The sequence below is a fragment of the Artibeus jamaicensis genome, unplaced genomic scaffold (assembly GCF_021234435.1).
Source record: "Artibeus jamaicensis isolate MK-2021 breed Jamaican fruit bat unplaced genomic scaffold, CSHL_Jam_final contig_464, whole genome shotgun sequence".
NCBI classification, from domain to species: domain Eukaryota; kingdom Metazoa; phylum Chordata; class Mammalia; order Chiroptera; family Phyllostomidae; genus Artibeus; species Artibeus jamaicensis.
The window spans coordinates 22,837,459-22,862,988 of NW_026521842.1; the positions used below are offsets into that span (position 1 = coordinate 22,837,459).

General features: G+C 44.7%; 1 protein-coding gene across 3 annotated transcripts in view; it reads left to right on the plus strand.

Annotated features, from left to right (window-relative positions):
• The first annotated feature begins 1,325 nt into the window (after window positions 1-1,325).
• The window catches only part of CDH8 (cadherin 8), a 348,795-nt gene continuing 324,590 nt past the window's right edge, over window positions 1,326-25,530 (plus strand). For 2 of the 3 annotated variants that reach the window (XM_053666794.1, XM_037161975.2), the window contains exons 1-2: window positions 1,326-1,662; window positions 16,014-16,462. In XM_053666794.1, coding sequence (XP_053522769.1) covers window positions 16,211-16,462 — 252 coding nt within the window. In that variant the 5' untranslated portion in view covers window positions 1,326-1,662; window positions 16,014-16,210. Of the gene's footprint in view, window positions 1,663-2,556; window positions 2,673-16,013; window positions 16,463-25,530 lie in introns of those variants that run through there. The other variant, XM_053666795.1, reaches the window with a different exon arrangement.

The following is a 25,530-nucleotide window of genomic DNA, read 5'->3' on the forward strand; positions in this document are numbered from 1 at the left end:
AACATTTCACAATGGGTGTTAGATGCAGCACACGCACACACACACACACACACACACACACACAATGTCAAACCTGCATATACATTGTAAGCACGTTGTGTCTATTTTCTCATTCTGCCCGCTCTATCTCATTAATTTGAGTCCGACCGTGCAAGCTCTGCAGACCTTGTGTCTGGTCCTCCGCACCCTTTCCTCCATCTGTTTGGGCTCTGCCCCCAGATGGTAAAACCTTTCCTCAGAAAGCACTTCTCCTGCATAGGGAATGGACTCAATTGGGGCATTTCTATAGAGGGAGTTAAACAAAAAAAAGTAAGGATGACTTTATCTTTTTTTAAAACTAATTTTACTAAATGATGATCATAGTGGATGATCACATTTCCACATATTAGCCTCAGTGATAGGAAGAAAATGGACCTCCTAATTTATGATCCCTTCGTCTTACACCGGCTCTCCCAGAAGATGGCCATTTCTCAAGATCAAAGTGGAGTCCATCAGAGGACTTGAAGGAGCCTCAGACAGGGCATCTCTTGGCGGAGCTGCAGGCATGGTGCCTATGCAGAAATCTGGAGGCAGGACACGCTGAGACCTTTAGCGACGCCTCCCTTTATTCCCAGGCAACTTCTGCTCCTCTTTCCCCACCTTATTGCGCACCCCTCTGCTCTCCCTCATTTTGTCTCCCCAAAGGAGTAGAAGCCTGGGGATATCTGGAATGCGCTCCACCCTCAAGACCGCGACACTCGGCCTCTGAATATCATCTGAAAAGAAGACAGCGGTCTTACAAACATCTCACTGTTCGCAAGACGCTCTTGGAATGACAAGGAGATAAGCTACCCACGAGACGCCACTGCCCTGTGCTCCCTCTACCCGCCCCCCTCCCCACGGAGAACAGTTGGGGTCGCTGAGACGCTTTTTAAGCTAACGCCAGCCCCAAAGCTCAGGTAAGCCTGGAGAGAGAGCGCCCTCGGGTACTTCCTCCGCATCCTTTTAGCATCTGCCAGCTCTCTTAGCTGGGAGCTTGGCCCTCCGCAGGCTGCGCGCACTGCACGGAAGGGCGCATCTCCACCCGCCGCCGCCTCTGGCGGCGGAGACGCGCGGGGCGTGCTTGGTCGCGAGCAGCTAAAAGTTGTGCGCCCACTTGCTAAGGGGGAGAGCCGAGGAGCCACGAGCGAAGAGGGAAGGCTGGGAGGGGGCGGGGAGGGGGACTGCTTACACGAATTTCCAAGTGGTAGACCTGCCTCTGCGCTCTGCCCAATGAGATCCGTCAGGGGAGGCACCCGGTTCACTTTTCCACATCACTTCACAGTTACATTTGGCAGGCAGGCGGGCTCGCACGCCGGAGCGCTCAGCCCAGATTTAGAGGATTTATTTGGAATCTCCCTGCCTCCTCAAAGCTCGTCCTCAGTCGCCGGTTTGCGCCCAGACGGTAGAGTCCACCCCGCCGCTCCACTTGGGGTTGCGGACACCCGGAGCCCAGCGCGCCCGGTCTGCGTCTCCGCACCCAGCCCCGCAGCTTCTAGAGGCATGAACGGAATCCGGAGGCACCTGCCCAGCGCGCGGGGACCATTTGGTGCTCGCCGCCCTCGGGAACCAACCCCGAGTCCCTCCAGCCATTTGTGAACCAAGAGGCTTGAAATTCGCCAGCGCGGAGGCAGCCCCACAAGAGTAAGTGAGCCCCCTTTCTCCCATTTTTCACCATGCCCCGAGGACCCAGAAGGAGCCGTTCCTTTTAGGAATCCCCATGCCCCTTCGGACACCTTGCGCGCCTCCTTCCGCTCAGATGGTGGATGCGGGTTCCCTGTCCGGGTGGCGGGCTGTGCTGGATCTTCTTTGCTGACATGCACGACAGACCTGCCGCCTCAAGTCTTGCCTGACGATTTTTGCAAACCTCTGTGACAGTCGATCCTGGGGATTAGCAAAGCAGGCTGTGCCCCTCCAGTGTTCCTGCCGGTCTCCCTCCTTTTGGTCGCCCGGCGATTCCACCGCCCCTCGACCCAGGCAGGCGCAGCTGCAGCCGCGCGCCTTCACTGCAGGGGGCTGCGCGGTGAATGGGAAGCACCTGCCGCTGGTGGGGAGGCCGGTGAGAGACGGCGAGGAAAGGAGGGAAGGGGAATGGGGTGCCCTCTCTCTGGTCTGCTGCGTCTCTCCACCCCCGAAGAGAGGGAGGGATACACCCCCGCCGTGGGGCTGCGGATCACGACTCAGCGGCCAGAAACCCAGCGCCAGGCTTTCCCACAAGTGGCTGCTCCAGCCTGGGAGGCGCGGTTCCGGCTGCAAACTTGCGGGATCCCGCGCGCCGCCCCGCGGCTCTGCAAGCTCCCAGACGCTTCCCCGCATCCAGGCAGGACCGTCAGGCAAGGTCCTTTCTCAGGCGGCGAGCCTGAGCTTACGGAGGCCCCCAAAGCGGGGGACTCCTCGGTTCCCCCACCCTCCTCCCGGCGGCTGCAGAGCTTGAGCTGCGCTTTCTGTCATCTCCCTGCTCCCATCCGCCAACCCTTGGCGGGGTGGGGGGGTGGGGTGGCCGCGCCCCTCGCAGGGCCGGAGGAAGAGAGGGCTCTCGCCTGGGTTCTGCCAGCGCGTAACAGGTTCCTAAGGGACCTACTCCCGTTCTCCTACGCTCCAGCCGAGGTCGGGAGACAGTGAAAATCTGCCGCCTCCAACAGCGATGCCAACAGGTATCCACATTTCCCCCCGCCCTTTCCCTCCCCAAGACCGAAGCCTTCTCCTCCCCAGTCTGGCCGCGACCTCAAAGTTTCCTTGTGGTCGACCTTTCCCCACAAGCACAGAGCCGGCGGCAAGTCAAGGACTAGCCCTTTGCTTCCGCGAGCGGAGATGGCAGCTGTTTGCTTGGGTTGCTAAATGTAAGAAATCAAACAACATTAATTGTTTATTGTAGCCAACGCACAACATTAGTCTGCAATGGAAAGTCGGGCTGGCAGCTGCTCACTTTAGCTCCGATTAGAGGCTGGGGCTCGTAATCGGACGAGCGGGAGGGAGACAAGGACCTTTCAACTTTACCACCCTTTCCTGAAGATTCCACAAGAGTTTCCTCTTTAAGAGGCACGAGCTGGCAGTCCCTTAGCGCGCCCGAGCTGCTAAACACATCAGCCGGCTGCTTTCTCCGCCCGGCTTCTCAGCACTTGCGAGCTGACAATGGGAAGGAGGGGACGCGGGAGAAGGTAGGCGACAGCACTGCCCTCTCTGACTTCCGTAGGGTCGCAGAGCCCGGAGGAGGGACTGGGTTCGGTTGGGGCCCTTGGGAAGCACCTGTCCTCTTTACAAAGCTCCTGACAGCCGTCTCAAAGGTTAACAGCCTTCCTCGGGCTCTCCCCTCCGGCTCCATGATAGGCGCCTTTCAACTGGGAAACTATACGTGGGAAAGAGATATTTATGTAAGACCGGCGAGTGGGATTTTCCATCCATTCAACCTCACCGCTGTACCTCGCTGCAGGCACAGTGAGCCCTGTCGCTCACGCTAAACGCCACTGAGATTGCCGCCTGGCTACTGCCTTCCTCTGCCTGCCCACTTTTGCAGGGGTTTTATCTGGAGTGCGTGTGTGAGAGAGAGAGAGAGAGATTTTTGTAATGGGAGACCTGATGCCATTGAAGAATGCTCTCTGAGGGTTACATTGTTTTTTCCCCACTCGAAGGGAGTTCTCCATAATCATCATGTCCAGACATGTTTCTCCACTTTCTGGAGCTCTGTGGTTGAAAGGAATTGTAGAGCTACCCCCGTATTCAATAAGAATACTGATAGTAATATTCTGCCATGCTGCTTGAGCCCATTAGAAGTGCGTGGTCACATTAGCCATCCTTGCTGGAGCAGGTGCGGGATTTTAAATCACCTTTGATGTATTATTTTCTGGGCTCGGAAGGGGGCTTAGAGTTGAGAGGATCTCTGGAGAAAACAGAGGTAAGAGCCTCCCTGGTGGCTCCGAGGGTTGGTCTCCGCAGTCCGGGCTGGTCAGTGGCTGCTCTGCGCCCCCACACCACCTGCACCAGGGTGAGGGCGTCCCGTGACCATCACAGTCAGGCCAGGTGTTTTGGAGACCCAAGCTCATGTTTTCTGAAATTTGTGCAGAGATGCGGTGGTCCAAACTTCTGAATCTTCCTCCCTTGCAGCCTGGATCTTTTATTTCCAATTATTACTATCAAAGATCAATTCTTTATTTTAAGATCCTGCAGTCTCCTAAAACTCTGGAGACTCCAGACGGGTGCATCTCTCCACCCAAGACACTAGCCTGGCTGGGCTACATTTTTGGTGTCTGGTTCTCGATGGCATTATGAATTAAGCTGTAGCCCTCACTAGAAGGACCCTGCTCTGCAGGTATCAACTCTAAAGGGAAGTCTTTAACCTGAAAAATAACTTTACTGGGGTAATATGCAGAACTCTGGTTAAGGCAGTGGTCCTCCAAAGCATCCCCTAAAACAGCACTCTTTAAAGAACCAATGGTGGTATGCTGGGTCAAAAAGCAAAAAACAAACCATCAGATAAGTCCATCAGAATTGCTATACGCCACTTGAGAAAGCATTTTCAAAGACTGTTATATGACTGTGCTTGTGACACAACATTTCTTTGTCAACTAGTTAAGATACTCCTGGTTCCCGGGGAGCATCAGTGAGCAACACCAGGAAACCCCAAAGAATGAGGGAGTTATGATTCTATTTGAGAAGTTGTACCTCTGGGATTTGCTTTCTAGGTTCCTTTCACTGTTTGTTGGTGAGGAAAAAGAACAAGCACATAGAGGAAAGTTAGACTCCACATTCCATCAGCCGTTCAGAGAAGCTCACTCATGCTCCAAAGATAAATAATAATCCTTATTTTTCTACTCAAGGTGGCACACTTTATGCTTTATCAACATTCCAGTTTGAGCAAATTTTCCATGCCAAGACAGAAGCTTTTCATGGGTAAAATGACCTTCCATATGTACATCAGCAAAGTTTTGTGTTTGACAAATTCAGGGCCAAATAGAATCAGAGCAGCCTTTTAATGATTGAGGCAATATAAGGTCCCAAGACTTTCTTGTGAAAACACCATGTCCAATGGTGCTGCTGGTTTCAGTCATTTTGTATTTCTTACAACATTCGGAGAAGCAGAAAAATGTAGATTTCAGCACTGTCGGCACTGTCACCGCCGAAATGGACTAACTGCTTTTCAGTTTAGGAAGAGGCTCTTGACTTGGGCGTGTTGGACACCTCCTCCGCAGCGTGGGATGAAACCACGCTAATTCTAGTGCATACATGCACACACAAACACAACTTCCAGAACGTCTGCAAACATGCCCAGATGACCAACTCATTTATCGGTTCAGGTATGAGGTGGTTTTTTTTTTCATGTTCCTTTGCCATTCCATCTGCCTTAGATTGTTTGATTTGCCCTTCTGGCTCTTGGATTTGTATACCAACCAGTCTCTTTAAATTCAGTGTATCTGTTTGTGGTGTGGGCATCTGATCTGTGTATATACTTGTGAAACAGAATAATATTTTGATGTACTGAGGCTGTCATCTGATTTAGTGAGGTCTGATCAACCCAAGAGCTATAATATCGGTCCTCTCTCATTTCATTCCCATGGAAGTTGTGATAACCAATAGATTTCTGCTGAACTCTTGTTTCCCGCCTCTGGGACCCACTTCAGATGTAACCATGAGGAGCAAATTAGTTGAACCTGGCAACTTCAAAAGGTCAGAAAAAAAGTAAGTTCAAGGGATGCCCTGTAGCTTTTACTCCCCTGTGTTGCCACAAACTGAATTTCCCTCACCACTTCCCGGCAAAGCAGTAAGGCCCGTACAGTTCCTTGTTCTGATTGTATCCCAAGCTTTTGTTTCCCAAATTTTACATCATATGCTATTCCCTCTTGTAAATATCTCCCACCTTCTTGGTTTTAGAAGTCTTTTTCTTTCAGTCTGATTAGTAGGCAGAATATATAGATCTGATTTGAGGGTATCTTTTTGGAAAATCATCATCAGAGAGTCACACTTGTATTTAGAACCTTCAAATTCTTTCCTTGGCTACCTTTGCTGCCAAAGAGAACTGCAAACGTTAGCATGATGGCCAGTTGAGGGCTAAGCTCAGAGTTAGGGCTCAGTAAATGTTTATTTGATGCATTTGCATTTAGCAAAGATAATGCATTCTCAGTACAAGGGAGTGGGGGGCAGGATACGATCCTATCCAAAGTCTCATACTGTAATGATCTACTTCAGTCTTCTCTACAGAAGTTTTGTAAATTCCCCTGCATTTATTTTTAGACAGAGTGTCTCTCTCTCTTTAAAAAAATCGATTTTATTCATGTCTCACAAGGAATATTTTTCTTCCTTTTCAATCACTTTTAAATGATATGGGGATATAAAAGTGACATGAGTCGGCTTTGTAACAGTGAGACTGCCTCTAAAACTAGAGTTGCATCAGGCATGCTATTCGACTGTATGGGATGCAAGGTTATGTTTCACTGGGGAAAACTGCTCTAATTATGGAAGCGTTGCCTGTGTGAAAGGGTCCACTCCATTTCCTTGCTGGGGCTGTCTACAAAAATTACCAAGAGAAATTTACTTTTTATCTCCTTTCTTTGTTCACTTCCTCTTTTCTTTCTTTCTTTAATATGCTTTCTGTTTAATGAATCAGTTCATATTACCCTCTTGTGAACTGCAAGTCTGGGTGGCTTAGAAGATAATTCTACTCTCCTATATACTGCTTTTAATAAGCAAAGTACCTGGCCCTCTCATATATACACAGAGGAAAAATGTATATATTTATATATCATTCATTTCATGGTAAGGTGCTTTTGTGGATGTGTCTACTGATATTTTAAGCAAATTGAATATCTTGCAAAAAAAACAGTAAGTGGAGTCATTTTAATCCTTTCTATGTATATAATTAAGTGAAAATATTATCAAAGTATGTTCATGTGCTATTAGCAGTAAGAATAATATTTTCCGGGCATTGTTCTCTCCTGGAGAGAGAGTAATGCATAAAATATGATTATCTGATTCCTGATGTGACACAAAAAACATAAAATATGTAGATGAGGAATCATGCAAATACCATAGCGGCCGCTTTGCTTCCTGGTACATGCACCTTATCTCCAAAGTTGATATAACAACCACAAGGGTACGCCGGACTCTCTATTAGTCTATTACCGTTCCAGCTTGACAAACAGAATTTAACTTTTCTCTCTCCAAATAGGTCCATCTTCAAAATGGGGATGGTCAGAAATAGAAAAATATATATATCTATTTTTATTGTAGTGAAACATACTTGCTCTTGAGTTTCTCTAACATATCGTAGCTGAAGAAAGTCTACTTTTTTCAATCTGTATAAGCAGTTTAGTTCATTTTTATAAAATCAGTGCTCTTTGTGAAATCTCAGTGATATTTTTGTCAAACGATTGCTTGCTCTTTGACTGTCTACCCCATCATCCGTGTCTGTAGTTCGTGGTAACTGTCAGTGGGTGGTGTTTAAGCTGTAAAGTCTGAGACGCGAGAGAAGAACAGGAAGGCATACTTGCACGGTGGCTACTACACAGTCTGATCTAATGGGCAGAGTCTTGAGTTACTATCCTGGGTTACTTTTCTGCACTGCAGTCCCACCCTCACAGACTCTGCAGCCCTGGTTCTGTAAGAGACCTGATTATAACTATTTCCACCTTTCTTCAGCAAGAAGGGAGAGCTTCTAGTTTCTAACGATTGTCAGTTCTGCCAAAACTCCTTGAAACACATGAGAAAAGTTTGTTGAATACTTGTGGAAGAAGACACTACTTGAATCAAATCTCTAACTGGCATTATCTTTGCTGAGCTCCCTTTCTGAGAAGTGTTTAGAAATCACCTTGGACTCTTCTTTGTCTTAATAGGGACACCCTACTAGCCCCGTTTCACAGAAATATGCATGGTGATGAAACACAATGGGATTTTTCTTGTAGAAGAAAAGTACTAGGTCGTGTTTTTCATGAGTTGTTATAACTTGGTTGAAAGTGAACAGCTCTGGTGTGGATGTGCATTTCTTGCCCTTGGCCTTCTCAGGAGAAGATAGTGATGGGCAATGCCACATCTTGGATCAAAAAGAGACACTGGGTTGATATGGGGAGGGTAAAAATACTACCCTTTAGAGGCCTAGGAAAACTATTAGAAGTCATTAGTCATATGTTAGCAATAGGCAGGGAAAGCTATTTGTAAAATGCCATTTTATTTATACCTAACTTGGTTTATGCTATTCATTTTAAAATCAAGGGTTGGGAAATAGATCATTTTATTTATTACCCGTCTACACAGAACACAGCAAGAAATTGAAATAAAATCATTTTATAAAATTAGTTAAGATTCTTTGTAAAGCACATGTAACATCCAATAAATAGTATTATTTCTGACAAAGAGTTTTACATACCGTATCTTGTTTAATTTTTTTTCTGCAACCCTTTAGTTAGGTAGTATTAAATATAGAGAATCAGTTTCTTTCTCTGCTGCAATTGGAATAAAGTCACCCAGACCACTTATGTTGCAGACGATAGAACTGAGATTCTGGACTACTTCCGTCTGAGTCCAAAGTCAAAGTTCTTAACCACTGTGCCTGCGACCTCCCCACCGTTCATCTGTATTATAAACTTGGTGAGAATAAGATTGGCTCCTATTGGCTGCTGTGATTTGAAGGGTGTTGCTGACTTGCAACCTGGAAACCTCTGGACTTCTCCAGATGAGATTTGAAAGTGGCCCCATACACAGGGGGCAAGGAGAGGTGAGAAAGAGACCAACCGTTCCACATTGGGAGGTGGCGGTTTTAATCAGCAAGGGAACTCACATGGGGAGTTTAACGTGGGCAGCCACAGAAAAGTAGCCCTCTGCACCCTCCCAGGAGAATCTTAAAAGTTTACACAGAGGCCTCGATGGGGTCCAGCACCATGTTCAGTCTAGATAGATGGTTTCAACAATGCTTGCTCTGCAGGCTACATTCTTGAAGTGGCTCCTAATGTAAGAACAGTGAGCATAACCTACGTTCCAAGGACCAGGAAAGGGTAAAGAGCCTCCTCTGATTGCCCAGGTCCAGCTGGAGGGTCATTGGTGGTCCCATTCTCTCCATGGTCTCCTCCAACAAATCGGCAGTATAAATTGCTTTCTCTCCTTTCGTCTCTGACTATTCCACTTCGAGCAGGCGATTTGAAGTCAGCGAAGGATGTGGCTTTTAAATAAAGAAAGAGGGACTTAAAGTAGACTTGACCAATGCCTTCCAGGCATTGCCCTGTCTTTGATGAGCTTTGACTCACACTCATCTTTCTGAGATGATCTCAACACAGTTCTGCTTTAAGCAAGTTCAACACAATAGATTTATCTTCAATAACTTAACTAATGTTATCACTTGAAGAAAGTTTTTATAAATAAAGGCCCAGCTCTATAACTCTAGGAAAGGGACCTTATTTTGACCTTTTGGACTTTGTCACAGACCATGTTTCCCCCTTCTGAAAGGCCTGTGAGTTTTAGAAAAGCTTCTATGACAAAAGAAGGTCCTGACTCCATCTTGGGGAAAAACAGAAGGGATTTATTTATTTATTATTGCCAAAATAACCAATAATTATAGAACTTAAAGAAACTAATACTCCTGGCAGAAAAAGAGGAGCATGTCAGTAACTGAGCAAAATCGATCTGACAGGTGTTATTTTGGCAAATGATCTGCTTTTGGGTAGACAGACACAGCTGGATAAGGAGACCATCTGATGCTTAGGAAAAAACAATCAGAAGGACTGGCTGCTGGGAGAGAGAAATAAACAAATACGTGTATATGTGTGTGTACATAAAGCATTTGAATCCTGTTCTACTCAGGGAATCTGGTCAGGGAATCCTGAAGGCTTTAGGAAGGGTGATTCTCTCGTATTATTTATGCTTGGACACCTGTAAGTGCCATACCTTTCCAAGATCTAAAACCCATTTCTACCTGTTCTGCTCTGGTCTCCCAGTGCTCTGCCTGAATCGCACGGGGCCATGCCCCGAAACACATCCCCTGTGCTCCCGAAACACCACTTTGAATGCCGTGTGCATTACCTGTTTTTGAAACAGCCTGCTAATGGCTCTAAATTCAAGGTCAGAAACATTTTAAATAGAAACTCTCTGGTCCTGTGTGTCATTTTTTTGCCTCCATGAAATATCGTGGCCACTAGGCGCAGTGGATAATAAAAGCATAATTTCCTGTCAACCACAATAATCTTCTGGATGGAATCCTAAAGTGACTGTACAAGCCCATTTTTATTTTAGACATCACCTGTCTGTGTGTGGCTTATCATTTGGAACTTGACATTGTTTGCAAATCCAATGGTGTGGTATGTTTTTGCATAATGACTTACCGTATTTGAGAATTGACTGAGTTCACCTTGATCCAATGTTGGGTCAGGAGAGTCAGATCCGGGTTGTAATTAGAACTGAAATGTGAGCGTGAAAGAAAAGTCGGATTGCAAGTATCTTACCCAAGAAAAGATAGCTTCTTATGGGGGAACTCTAAAGACTTTTTTACTCGGAGGAATTCCAGAGAGGGTGTAAAATCTCTTCATCTCACTATCTGGGTATAAATCAATGGAGCAGCATTATAATAAAGTGGCCTGGTTGGCCAGGCATACATATTGTGGTTGGAAAACCTAAAAATAAATTGATTTTTTAACCCAAGCTTTACACCCTTGCGCAATTTCTTCTTCCTTGTATACAGCAAAGAAGTTTGGGTATGCCGCTGCCATTTAAAATATTTATTGATTCTGGTAACAGTGACAATAACACACGGCTGCGTCTCGAGAATTCTTTAAAACTATTATTGGATCATCAGAGAGACAGTATTAGCTCTGCCCGTGACAGAGATGCAAGACTGTAAATAATGTGATTCTAATTGTCAGAGTAGAGTTCCATTTCTCTCCAAGTGGCCGATGTTGCTGAAGTGAAGGGTAAGTCTCGCCACCTCCTGATAAAATGCATTCATATAGGGACATACCAGTCAGTGGGACAATTGTTCTTTTGTCACTCCCGCAGTTGATACGAAGTGTGGGAGGAATATTATGACATCATACAAAATCCTATATATTCATACACCTCAGTGCCGGGTTTTCAAAAGTCTGATGTCTGTGTGTGGTCTCAGGAGTAGTAAGTAGTTGATGGGCGTGGCTTTAAATGAGACAAGCCGGAAGTGATTTTCCCACCATCGAATCCTTCAGGTCATCAAAAGGAGATGGTCTGAATGGGGCAGCTGGTCTTACTCCCTGGAACCCCTGGCTTCTCAAACTGTGGTCCTCAATCAGTAGCCCCTCTCATCACAGGAGAGATGATTAGAAATGCAAAATCGCATGTCCCCACCCCTAGAGTCACTGGTTCAGAATCTGAGTTTTATCTGAAAGTGAACTAAAGTTTGAGAAGCGCCCACCTGGGCTGTGCTGAAGGTACCTCTCAAAGGACACATCAGAGCTGACGGCCTGATATTCAGGAACTTCTCCAGAGTTGGTTCATGGTCATGCTAAGCTTGAAGTTAGTCATGGTAGAAATATTTCTATCGTGGAAATCAGAAGTCAAGCATTTTTCAAATGTTCCTTTTGAGAGCTACTTATTAAATACTTAACAGCATATTCTTGCCTCTCATTGTCACTGGTCTGCCCTTTTAGCAAAGAGGGAGGTGTAATGCTTTGACAGTGTCTGGTTAGGAGAAAATAAAACATTGCTTATCATACCAATTTCTCTGTGCTTCCATTTGCTTTTCCTTAAAATGGGAATAATGCTGTTAAAGTCATAGTAACACTTATATTACAGGGCTATTTTGAAGAGGAGATATAAATACACACATGTCTGTAACACCTAATATGTGCAGGTACACATTGGTCTATAGTCTTTGTTGATGACTTACCATATCCAGACATACAGTGTGTGTGTGTCCGTTTGGTTGATGGATCATTACCCAAACATTGTCTAAGTGTTCAGTGTTCACTTTTATGTTTTACAAAAAATAATATTGCCTTTCCATTATTAAGGAAATATATTTTTTAAGATTTTATTTATTTATCTTTAGAGGGTAAGGGAAGGAGAGAGGGAGAGAAATATCAATGTATGGTTGCCTCTCGTGCGTCCCATGCTGGGAACTGGCCTGCAACCCAGGCATGTGCCCTGACTGGGAATCGAACCATGATCCTTTGGTTCACAGGCTCGGGCTCAATCCACTGAGCTACAACAGCCAGGGCTATTAAGGAAATATTTTTTTATAAGAAACTGTTTTAATAAAATGTGAAGTGATAGTAGAAGTGATTCAAGAACATGGCAACATTTGAGGAGGGGTAATCGGAGTGCTTCAGGTGCCAGTAGCTTTGCACAGCGGGGCATGGTGGGGATGACCAATAGGGAGGCAGAAGGGTCCCCGCAGAGTTGGGCTAATTTCTTCCTGGAGGTCTGCCAGGGCCCTGCCACCAACTAGAGGACCCTGGCCAAGTCATTTCCCCCTTTTCTCTGAAAAATGAGGGGTCCGTTGGAATAGCACTCATCTGCCTCCCATACGATCTGGGTGGGAGGGCATGCATTTTCTTCACAAAGCCTTGGAGAAATCAAATGTGCCCTTTTCACAAAGAACTGGCAGTGAGGAAGGCACCCTAGTTGATAAGTACTCTGTAGCCACCATGGCCAGGGTGAATGTGGTACTTAGGGAGGAGATGCTGTGCTCATGGATTGGCTGAGCTAGCAAGTTAATGATGTGAAAGCTACCCTAAGTGCTGATTCATTCAGAGATCCTGGACTAGTCAGTGGGCTTGTTCCTGTCCAGTGCTCGACTTAAATGTCCGTTCACACCTACCCCTCCCCAGCTGGGTAATCACTTCTCAAGGGGTAGATGACACGTCCTCCAGGAAGCCTACTGTGACGCTGCCCAGATGAGTGTCATGTCCATCACTCTGTGTGCCCCTCAGTTTTCCCAGATGGTGTTTCACTGAATATTGGGGGTAAATATTTCTTAGTCTTTACCCTTTAGACGCCTTGCTTCCTGGAGATAAGCTCTCTGACCTGTTCTCCTTTCTATTCCCAGTATTGGACACACAGCATGAAGCTCATCAGATATTTATATAATGAGGGGAGGGGCTGTGGTAAGAAGGAGAAGTTTGGAGTTGGACTACCTAGCTTGAAATAATGATCTGCTTATTGGAGGTATTCTTTGGGCGAGTCATTTAATTATTCTGTGCCTCAGTTTGGAACAAAACAGCGCAAGGCTTACTCAGATTTCTCTAATTGTAAGCTATTGTGTTAATGGATGAGATCTCTGGCTCTGCCTTTACTTATTAATCCTTTCTCTCTGACTCCTGAAGTTATGGCATTGTATGAAATTGTCTCATGGTCTATTATTACTTTTTATCTCAATCTGGTGAGTTCAGGAAGGACACCGATCATGTCACATTTCATCCTGGGTGCTACTTGATGGCTTCCATCACACAAGTGTCTGTTATGAGTTTAAATTGGGATTAAGGGTCCCTATCCCCAAATCATTAACAACACAGCAGGTGCCAGAGTACTCTTGCAGAGGATTTGGCACAATTTAAAGACAATGGTACCTTCCAGCTTTTCCTAATAGCTTTACCAGGATTGTAATCTTCTAATTCTCCGGGTAGGTATTATTATTATAGTTACTGTTATTGTCCTAGCTGGCCCCCCCGTTACACAACTGGCAAGTGTAGTTTTTTTAACTGGAATTCAAATTCCCAGCAGGCTGGTGATGCCCAGAAGAGACGACCACACACATCTTAGGACTCTGCCTCTTTGCACTCAGGTCAGGGGTCTTGAACATTCAGGTCTAGCCTACCGGCAACAAAATGTCTTTGTGGCAAGCAGAACGTCTCCTTTCCCTGAGCAGTGTTGAGGCTGAGGCCCCACGACTAGAACGAGCCCCCGCTTTGGTATAAAATGGTCCAGCTCCTTCCTCACCCCCATCACCCACACCCTCCCACATACCACCGTAGGAAGCCTTGTGTGACTGCCCCTCTGGTGCTCCAGCACCTTGCTAACCCCCTCTGCAGCGGTCACACAGCTTACTTCTTGCCTCGTTCATCTGACCTTCTGACCAAAGCCCCTTCAGGGCGGGGACCACGTCAGCACCACCCTCATAGTTTAGTGAGTGCTCCCCGTGTTCTGGCCGCTTTACGTGGGTCTTGTTTCTGAATCACCCTCTGCCCAGAGAGTTAGAATGATCCTTGTCACTTGGCAGAAGATGAAACAGATGCTCAGAGAACTCTAGTACGACTTCCATCATGGCAGGGGACAACGGGAGAGCCAGGATTCCGACCCAGGCTTTTCTGTCCCACAACAGACACTCTGTAGCGTTTCCACACTCCTTCCTCGGCACTGTCCCGCCCTCACAAACAGGAGACGTAGCCATGGCCTGTGACGTGTGCGCTATCAACCCTAAGTAAATACGTGCACTGGCAATTCAGAAATGTTTTAACATTTGGGGGTCACTTATCCAGACCTTTTGAGTTTTGCTTTTGAAGCCTGCCTAGGCCTGTCCCCACGCTGGGATGAGGAGAGGTCCTGGCGGAAATGGGCTGGAAGGCAGGCGTCGTTCTGAGCTGGTTCCCTGTGGAAAGCTTCTCCCCAGTTTCCGAAATGGCTGATGCAGGCATGGGCTCCTGTATTCAGCCCCAGGGTGGAGCCACTTTCGGGGTACAGAGTCCTAGGGATTGATCTGAGCCCAGGCAAAATGTGGCAAGCAGATCAGGTACCGCTTGCATTGACAGCAGGGTCTGGGTCTGCCCTTGACAGCCAGCTTCACTCAGCCTACGGACTAGCCTCTTCCCCCCCCACACCCTGCACCCCCGCCAATGCCAATGACTTTCTTGCCTTCCCACCCAGAGACAGAATAGCACCACGAACCCACAGGTGAAAGGTTCCCCACTTCATTATGAATTCCTCGAGCTACACCATTGCTAGTGGTGCCCTGAGGAATTATTTTCCCATTTAATTTAATTCAGCAAGGCTTCTGTCTGGGATCTGCAGTGAACATTATTTTTTAAATAATTTTTTGAGAGGGAAAAAACACATTTTGCCATGCCAAAGGTAAGCAAAAAATGTATTTGACACCTGAGGTAATGGGGATATATTTTTGGCCCATCCCTTTCTGAATCTCTTCAATTGAAAATTGTATTTTTACTATATTCTGTTCCCCAAGGAGCTTTTCATAATTTAAATCTCCTGTTCCACTGTGGAATGGGAGCCCTGACACTGTCCTGATTATGGCATACAGACTGGACACTTCAGGGTTTCTCTCTGGGGGCATTCCAATTTTATTCACTCAGTATTAGCATCCTGGCGGAGAGTTGCACTCTGCACCCGGAACTGGATGATCCCTTCTGATGGGTTGTGGCAGCGAAGACTGTAAAAAATTGGGGAAATTTCCCTCCTCATTCTCAGGCCTAAATTTAAACACACACACACACACACACACACACACACACATTAAAGGCTGGTTTCTTCACATGGTTCAGCATAAAGTGAACTAGAACAGATCTTTACAGTGGTAAAGAAAGAAAGAAAAAGAGAGGCAAAGGCAGAGGAGAAGGAAGAAGAAAACAGCAGATGCACACATGCTTTACAAGAATACAAGAGAGCTTCATTAGCACACAACCAGGCTTGCATTAGAAAGAAAAAAGAATGTGAGAAAAGTGAAGGGAAGGGATGGAGGGAAGGAAGGAAGGAAGGAAGGAAGGAAGGAAGGAAGGAAGGAAGGAAGGAAGGAAGGAAGAAAAGGGAGGGAAGAAGGGAGGGAGGGAAAAGCCAATTTCTATTACTATAGTCTAAGCAATTTTTGGTACGTAACATAGATAAAATATTAACACTAAAATCTAAGTGAAGCTTGCACAATAAAAGGGCCTGTTATTAGCTTACTTGCTCTGAGTTCTCAGATCAACTTCCTTAACTCAAGTTTCAGGAAATGTCTGGTGTTGCTCATGTAGCTGATTATGAAAAGCAGTGATTTTGTTTCAGAACCTATTTCAGTGGACTTTTTCCTCTTTCTTCCTCCTTTTTAAAAAAAAATTTTGCAGGACATTTCAATGAAAAGGAAAGCCGATGGATCTTGGCCTCAGACACTCTGCGTAGACCATGTCTGTGTCGTCCTGTGAGCACGAGGCAGACCTGTAAGTAAACGCTCGGCCCCGCGTGATGAACTGGATGGCTGCGGACCGGAGGCCAAACAAGTAATTGTCTCATTTCCGTGGTGATTTGCTTAACCGGCGGGACCATGCCAGAACGGCTCGTGCAAATGCTCTTGGATCTCTGGACCCCTCTAATGATATTATGGATTACTCTCCCCCCTTGCATTTACACGGCTCCGCTGAATCAGTCTCAAGTTGTGATGAGTGGATCCCGTTCGGAACTAAACAGGCTGAGCGAAGAACAGCGGATTTTGAACCGCTCCAAAAGAGGCTGGGTTTGGAATCAAATGTTTGTCCTGGAAGAGTTTTCTGGACCTGAACCGATTCTCGTCGGCCGGGTAAGTTTTGTCTTTGAGATCCCCATTTCAGGATCTGTCCCTTGTCTTTCCATCTTAACATCGGGCCTGTTGAAGTTGCTGACACACTTAGCTTTGAGTCCTTTTGGCCAGATGGTTTGTTCCTTTACCTATTGGCTTCCTTAGGAATATGAGTAATCTCATGGCAACAGTTCTAAGTGGAGACAGGCTGTTCTGGGGAGAAAGCTCATCCCCCCCATGCCTTCCACTCCATCATAGCCACAATAACACTTGTGTAATACACACAGAAGTAAGATGTTCTGTCTCATTTCATACAAGACACCTCTCACTTACAGTGCTCGGAGAGGTATACGTTGTTTCCGGTTTGAATTTATACCACCTTGATCCTTAAACTGTTATTTTCTTTCATTTTGTTTTGAGGCCATGCTTCTCTGACTTCAGGTAGAGTTGCTTCCTTTTGCATGTTAGTGTTTTGCTGTGCTACTCGTTAACCTGGGATTCAGGAAGGGAAATTTCTTGCCTGGAGGCCCGACAGCACTTTGTACTGTAACTCGATAAACTTGGCAGTAGGGACCTCGTTCGTTCACTGTCAGATGGAATCCAGTATATAGAATCCAAATTGTTCTGTAGGGGTGTATGTGAGTGCATGTGTTAGACTGGATTTACATTCGTTTCGTTGGTGTTGGCAGGTTAGACAAGTGTTTCTGGTGCAGATCAGTGCCGCCTGCTTCCCAGAGTCACACTGTGGGTTACTGAAGACCATGCATGTTGATTCTGCAAAACTGCTCATGAGCTTCTGTTCATTTTGACACACACCAATTTTGTAGGTAGAATTCCAATGACGAGCCTGCCAATGGCTGATTTTCTTGATAAGTCACATTCAGAAGTGAATCATGCCAATGGTTTTTATTTGCCAAATGCAGCAGTTTAAAAGAAAAATAGGAAGGGAATTCAATGTTGATCTTTAAGACTTCAGTTAACTCTTCATGTTTTGCTGGGAGCTTCTGCTTGCTTTTCTGCTCCTGCCTTGCAAAGTAAATTGAGCCCGTTCCAGGGGTTATTTTCTCATTTCGTATAGTTCTCCTTGGGCAGAGGAGACCTGAGTAAGGAGGTACAAATCATTCAAAGAACATTTATTGAACCCTTTCTATGCACCCGCCACCCTTTCAGGCCCACAGCAATGGTTCCTGCCTTCAACGAACTCACATTCTGGTCGGTACTGGGTGTTTTCTATAATAGTGTTGAGTACTGTTATAAAAGCACTTGGTGTGTATAATTCTATTCCAACAATAGTTTCTTCCTCCTCTCTCTGTGCACATGTATACCTTTATTTCATAAGTCCAGAAGACAAAGATCTCTGAAGGAAAATTTTTGTATGCCGGCCACAAAATCAGGCAGCAGAAGGACTTGGAGCTATTTATAGTCATCATGCATTCCAGGAGTGTGACTGTTCCTGTATCTGCCCGCGGAAATGTTTATGTGTTTGATTACAGGGTGCAGCCCCAGCCCCTACTGAGGGTGTTACTTATGGTATAGTTTTCATAGTTGGACATGTTTCTAAATATGAAAGATTCTGAATTCCAAAACACATTTGGCCCAGTGGGCTTTGAATACAGACTTCTTTTTTTTAAATAAATAAATAATTCATTAATTTTTAATTACTTTATTGTTGTTCCGTTATAGTTATCTGCATTTTCTTCTCACCATTCCATCCTGACCCCAGCCAAACCCACGCCCCTCCCTTGCTTCCACACTTTCCCTTGGTTTTGTCCATGAGTCCTTTACAGTAGTTCCTGAAAACACATCCCCCCACAGTCCCCTCCCCCTCCCCTCTGGGTAGTATTAGATTGTTCTTAATTTCAGTGCCTCTGGTTATATTTTGTTCGCTTTTTTTCTTTTGCTGATGAATACAGACTTCTTGACCAGCATCCTTTTTTTTTTTTTAAATAAATGCAGGAACTAAGACTTAGATGGATTAATAAAGCAAACCAAGATCATAGAACTAGTAAAGGATCTGAGTTTGAATTGAGCTGGAGATTCCCAAAGCCATAATTTTACCCACCGTATGTATTCTGTTATACCTTAGTCACTAGCTTCCACCTGTTTAAACTATAATTTGCACTTAAGAGTTACTGAGCATTGAATGTAGAGTCCTTACATTCTTAGTTCCTGGATATTGAGGACTCCTTTAGCCAGCTGAAAGGCAAATTATTTCATACCATGTGAAATTCTGGGTAATTTCAACATGCCTATGCAATAGACATCTTCCCCCTGTTTTTATTAGTTAACTCTTTATGGAGGGTACGTCATCACACCAATGGTATCTGTATAATATAAATGAACAAGTATGACATTCCCAGGAGAACTTTTTCCTTTTATCTGAATAGAAGAAGTAATTAAATTGGGTTTTATTTTAGACTCATAGACTCTGATGACTAAATTCACTTCCATTCTTTGAATGAAGTAATAAAGGCATTCAGCATCTTTTGTGACTTAGTAACACTCAAGAAATTCATGCTTCTTTGAATGGCAGAAATGTTGTTAGTGAACCCCCAGGACTTTGAAATAGCCAAAATGTTCCTGCATCTTCATGACCGATTTTATGAGTTTTCTTTTTTCTTTTCTCTTCTCTTCTCTTCTCTTCTCTTCTCTTCTCTTCTCTTCTCTTCTCTTCTCTTCTCTTCTCTTCTCTTCTCTTCTCCTCTCCTCTCCTTTCCTTTCCTTTCCTTTCCTCTCCTCTCCTCTCCTCTCCTCTCCTCTCCTCTCTCTCCTCTCCTCTCCTCTCCTCTCCTCTCCTCTCCTCTCCTCTCCTCTCCTCTCCTCTCCTTTCCTTTCCTTTCCTTTCCTTTCCTTTCCTTTCCTTTCCTTTCCTTTCCTTTCCTTTCCTTTCTTTTCTCTTTCTTTCTTTCTTCCCCTCCCTCCCTCCCTCCCTCCCTCCCTCCCTCCCTTCCTTCATTCCTTCCTTCTCTCTCTCTCTCTCTCTCTCTCTCTCTCTCTCTTTCTTTCATATTTTAATCACCCAAGGACATGATTGTTGGTTTTAGAGAAAGAGGAGGGGAAGGGGAGAGACAAAAAGAAATACTGATGTGAGAAAAAAACCTTGATTGGTTGCCTCTCATATGCCCCTGACTGGGGACTGAACCTGCCACCCAGGTATGTGCCCTGACCGGGAATTGAACCCACAGACTTTCAGTGTACGGAAGGACACACCAACCAACTGAGCCAACAGGCAAGGCCAATGAATTAGCTCTTTTCCTGCTCCCTTCCGTAGCTAATTCCAGAACAATTGCTAAATCAGAGTAAAACTTATTTTCTCAATAACCTCTTTCACAAATATTTCCGATCACCCATATTTACTCTTAAAGAAAAGTGCTCCTGAATTTTTACAGTTTAGCCTTTAAGGATCTCGGGTTGTAGTGAAGCCAGAAATACATCTCGGGCGGCTGCTTCTGATTACAAGGCAGGCTGAGTGTGCGGGTGATCGTATCAGGGTGCCCGCGGGTGCTTCGCAGCACTTTATCTCTGGGCACGCTCTTCCACACCCGGCTCTGAACCACTTCATCACGGGGCTTCTCCCCAGGAACTGGCTGAGAAGCACTGGTTGCTTTTGAACACACCTGCTCTTTCAAAGGCCCTCCTGGGAATCTCAAGGGTAAGGGCCTTTGGCCCAGCAGACCGAGTTCAAGCTCAAGGGCAGAGCTGTTTTTGAGTGATTGGCTCTTCACACATACCCTGAAGTCCTCCATCCTGTACTTTTCCTGTATTCGGTGGCAGCTGCATGTAGAGAAAGAGCTTAGCCTTAGAGACGCACTCTGCCGAGGTTTCAGTATTGGCTTTGCCGTTTTCTGGGTGTTAGGCTTGGAAAAGGTACTAACGCTTTCAGGGTTATGCAAGTAGGATACCTAATAAGAGTAAATAAAATAATGTATGTATGGTGCCTGCACATAATTATAGCCGTGATTATATTAATTGTATATGTGTGTATGTACATGTAGTTGGAGTGGTGGACAAACTGAAAATTACATCACGAAGTGAGCAAAGCCCTTTCAATTAGTCCTTAAGGGTGAAGGGGATTTTTAGGGGTGTCCTGAAGGATGACTCTCACTTATCCTGGAGGGGTGGGGTGGGGTTGGAGGTCAGGTGCCCCAGCTGGACAGAAAGGTCTAGGCAGTGTCACAGGGGTGGGGCAGGACTGCTGAGGGGTCCCTGGGTCAGAAGCAATAGAAAAGCCTGTGCATTTCCTGTTGAATTAGAATGAAGTTGAAGCTGAAAACCGTATTTGTAAAGAAGCCTTCCCTGTCCCATTCTGTCTGAAATATAACTGTCCCATTTTTGGTATTTGATATCCTTTGACTATGCTTTATTTTCAGTTCTTCTTGGTGACCATTATCTCACATTCTCTATTCTTTATCTTGTTTATGATTTTACTAGAATGTGAATGCTACAAAGAAAGGTTTATTTGTCTCCTTTCTTCTTCACTATATATCCCCAGGATCTAGAACATGGCCTGCACACAGGAAGTGCTCAGTAAATACTGTGCATGAATTAACGAATTCACAATGTACCTAAGCAATGGAGGAATTTGCACAAGAAATATAAATTCCATCAGATTTCATGCAAACAGCCCTTTTCAATAAAAAGAACTCCAATGCATTGCTTTCATGCTCTCTCTTTCTTGATAGTGTTTTACAGACCAGCTGGGTAGTGTAAACATTGTTTCAATCTGTTGAATTTAAAAGTCTTCCATTGAGGAAGTGACAGTCAACAAGTTGACTTACTAAAACAACTCTCCATTTGGAGGTTGCAGGCTTCCTACTCTGGGGACTGACCCCTTACTAGTGGCAGACTAGTGGGGGGGTGTGGCGGATTTCATTATCTTCCAATCCTTCTGCAAATTTACCCCTCGTGTTTGTAGCCCCAAGTACGCCAGAGTCTTCTTTCTGAAATTCTGCGAAGCAAATACCAGCCAAATAGGCTCCAGATCTCTGTAGAACAGGGCGGTTCAGAGCCTGTTCATAAACACATCCATGCCTAGTATCCCACATGGCCCAGGACCTCCAGTGTTGCCTTTCTCTGCCAACACGGCCAGAGATAAGCTGGTGCCCTGAGCCCTTTACCCCATATGCTTATTTGTTCTGCTTTCAGGTGCGAGAGAGAGAAAGACCATGGTGGTTTTTATAAATCTTGCAACCGAGACCAAAAAGAGTATCATTATGATAAAGTGTACATGGGCTCTTTCATAGCAACAGCTTGACAGCGTCCTGAGGGCCCTTCACTGGGAGCTACCAAGAGAGCCCCTCAAGGCATTCAACAAATGTTTGTTGAGCACCTACTATGGGATAAGCATTTTTACCTATGGATTCTCAGGTCTGAGTGGACAAGTGCATACCCCTCTCATGGAGCTAATGTGCTACTAGGGGAAGACAGGCATTAAAAAATAATTGTGAGTATAATTGCGAGAACAAATATCACATTAGCACAGAGATAAGCACTCTGAAATGAAGGAACATGGTTCTGTAGACGCTCATACAGAGGAAGCTGTCCTATTCTACGGAGTGATGGCATCTTCCCTAAGCTAATAACTTGTGAGCTGAGCAGCCATAACCAAGTGGACCAGGATATAGGAGTAAAAAGAGAGAGCATTCCCAACAGGAAATCACGTGTGCGAGAGGCTATGTGAGCAGCTGAGCGTGGGTCAGGGTAACTGGAAGATGGAGAACTCTGAAGGGTTGGAACCTTCAGGGTCACAGTGGAGAAGGTAGGCAAGGCTCTCCTGGAGACCTGGCTTCTTTCTTATTTCTCTGCTATAAAGTAGCCAAAAGATAAAGTCACAGGGCTTCTCTTGGCCACAGGTCTTCCCCTGTATTGAATAATTATATAGCGAACTGCAGAATGGTATTTAAAACATACATTCCTATGGAGTGAGGGGTGGGGGGAAAGCATTGTTAAAAAAAAATGTGCATAACATCTATCAATTTTTGGTCCAAGTTCCTTTAGCTCCCGTTATGTGGTTGTGTGATCCTCAGTTCTTCCGATTGCTTTATTTTGAGGAAGAATGGGTTTGCTGTCGAGGTGGTCAGAGATCTGTCATAAATCCTCTCTCTTACATAAATTCCTCTGCTCTCTTTCTCCCTGTCTTCCCTCCTACCTGGGCTTGTGAACAGTTCCTTATTTGGATATAATTCTCTGGATGGTGCTGCCACATCTATTTATAATTCTCTCCCTCCAAGGCACTGACTCATTTTCTCTCTTTAAATGTGACCTTCTAACCTCCCCTCTTCCCTGTAACATGGAAATCGTTTGGGTGGTGCTTAGTATGAAGGACACAGGATGCCAAATAATTATACTGTGTTACAGTTTACGGTGTCAGCGGCCGGGAGGAGAAATTGCATTTGACATGCCATTATTTTTGCTGGCTGTTTGCATGTTCAGAGCACTGGGCTACGCAGTCACAGCCAAATTGTCTCTTCGGCCTTGCGAGAACAATTCACTGTCAGTTTTGTGAAGCTTCTGCCTACTCAGACAGAGCCTTGTGCACCAATAATTTGGCAGGGATGCAAGTCAGCATTGCGCGTCTCAATCTGGCCCAACAATGAGGTTTGCCTGCTGCTTGCCCAGTGTCCTAAGTTACAAACAGCAGGCACCCCAGAGCTGTTGGAAATCTTTCGATGCTGGTATAAATAAATGGAATAATATTAGTCTTGTAAGTCAGCAGAAACCCTAACCACACATACACACATGCACACAAATGCATACATACAGTTTATTAGCTGAGTTTCTATGTGAGTCCATCCCCACTCATCTCGTAGTGAGGTCTTCCTGCAGCCCAGCCCCTCAGCCTGTTCATCTCATTCCCTAGCATGGGACCAGATGGCAGTATATGTCATCTTTGCTCATCTCTGTAGATGCACTGAAAACTAACTCACTCAGACTTCTCAAGAAAGGACTCCTGTATTTTTTGCAGGTTCTCTCGGGGTCATCTCATTGAGGCAGATTGTTTTCCAACTTGAAGGAAAACGAATGTAGCCATATGTGTATGGGTGATTATGTAAGCTTATGTTATGAATAAGTGATAATAATAGGCAGTCAGTATGAAAGTAAAAGAAAATAGGGAATTGATTCCCGGCACAAATTTGAAGCCAAAAGTCACAGGGAAGAATTGGGCAAATAAATGGTGAACATCTTGAAAGAATTTTATTGTATAGTCACACAGTACAATAGTATGAACCATTCAAAATTAGTATGATTTATAACCTGGAAACATGATTGCAACAGAGGCAAGATGTAAAATGTACATAGAATATAATTTAAAAATACAAGGGTGATATGAACAGAGTACCTGGCACCTATGTATTTATATACGTACATATGCATAAAATATGTATATATGCAAACATTTACAAAAATAACCCCTATGTACCATCACCACGATCATCCATATCCAACACTCTTCAGTATTCTATTTTTTAAATTACCCACCCATACCCTTGATTTTAAAAATTAATGTAAACAGAATTTTTATTATATCTATAACCACTACCTACTGTTTTTGATGTGCAAAAATATCCCCAATTGAAAATAACTAAAGATTATTACAAAAACCCAAATGCATGATTATATCTAATGAATAACTTATATTTAGTTAACACACATAAAATAAAGTAAGTTAATTTATGATATTGATTCATATTAATAACTATACCACAAATCAATGAGGTGTATCCTGTAAGAAAGTACATTAATATATTAAAACTTTTCCCAATACATGTGATTAGATTATCAGGTATTTTTGCTTCATATTTTTTTCTTGCATTTTATTTCCTAGGATATGCTATTATTGCATTATGAAACAAAATAAAATAGAGGAAAATAAATGACAATGTTATATTGTTCCATTTGCTTCAAATCAGTGCAATCTATTCATAGAAAATTCATGGGGACCATTATTTAATGTGAAACGCATTTAGTAAATAGAATCTTTATTTTTTTAAAGTACACCTGTAATATACACTTGGAAGGCCAGTCTCATCAATTCATAAAGTGCTAGAAAATGTAACTATTTTTGCAGAGGTATGAAGAGAGGAACAGCAACAGCCTAGCTATGCAGCTAAAGGCAAGTCAAATGATTCTCATTATCCCAGGACAGCCCACGGAGTAACCGGGAATGATTTTATTTCTGGTGTGAAATGGAAACTGTCTTTGGAAACTAGTTGGCCTGCATGTGGTTTGTAACCTTTCAATACATGAAAAGTTATTTATGGAATTATGTTATTAAGAAAGAGAAACGCGTTACAGGATTGGCTTGGCTCTGCGACTTTTTTAAGACAGTAGTTCCTTCAGCATATTTTTATCTAAACATATTATTCCCACTCGAGTTAATTTACTCCTGTCCACACCCGCACCCCCCCACACCCACGCACTTTGGCGTTATTTGCTCGTGCATCCTCTCGTTTCTGGCTAAGTCTCCATGTGTTTTGAAATAAGGGGAAGACAGTCTTGCCAACACTCCAGGATCTGGATATTCAGCGAGGATGGGATGTGTTTTCTCATCAGCGCTTGCTTTCTCACCTCACACATCCGAGCATTTAGATGCTGTGTCTGGGGGGAGAAATGAACACACTGTATTTCCATTCAAAGTGAGGCTCTGCAGACCAGCAGCAGCAGCAGTACCTGGCAGCTAGTTGGAAATGCAGAATTTCATTCACTACTTGGGTCCCTGACTTATGGAACCAGAAGCTGCATCTTTACCCATATCTCTAGGGAAGGCTGGTGCATGTGAAAGCATTCAAATAAAAATACATCTTTTTGAAAGAAACCAATCTATCGCCAAGCTCGAATCATGTTTTTTGCTCTGCGTAGCAGGTGGAGTAAAGTTTGAATACCACTCAGAGAAAAGGGTCCTGGGGCCTGAGGTTTGGAAAAGCCCCGGGCAAGGATTTTGGTAGAAGCTGCTGCTTATCTCATTTGAACCCCATGTGGTAGGTGCAGGACACCGTAAGCTGTGACATCAATTTGCAGATGGGACACCTTTCTGCCACAGGTGATGGTGGAGGCAAGAGCCTGTGGATGCCCCCAACCTCGATGAGTTA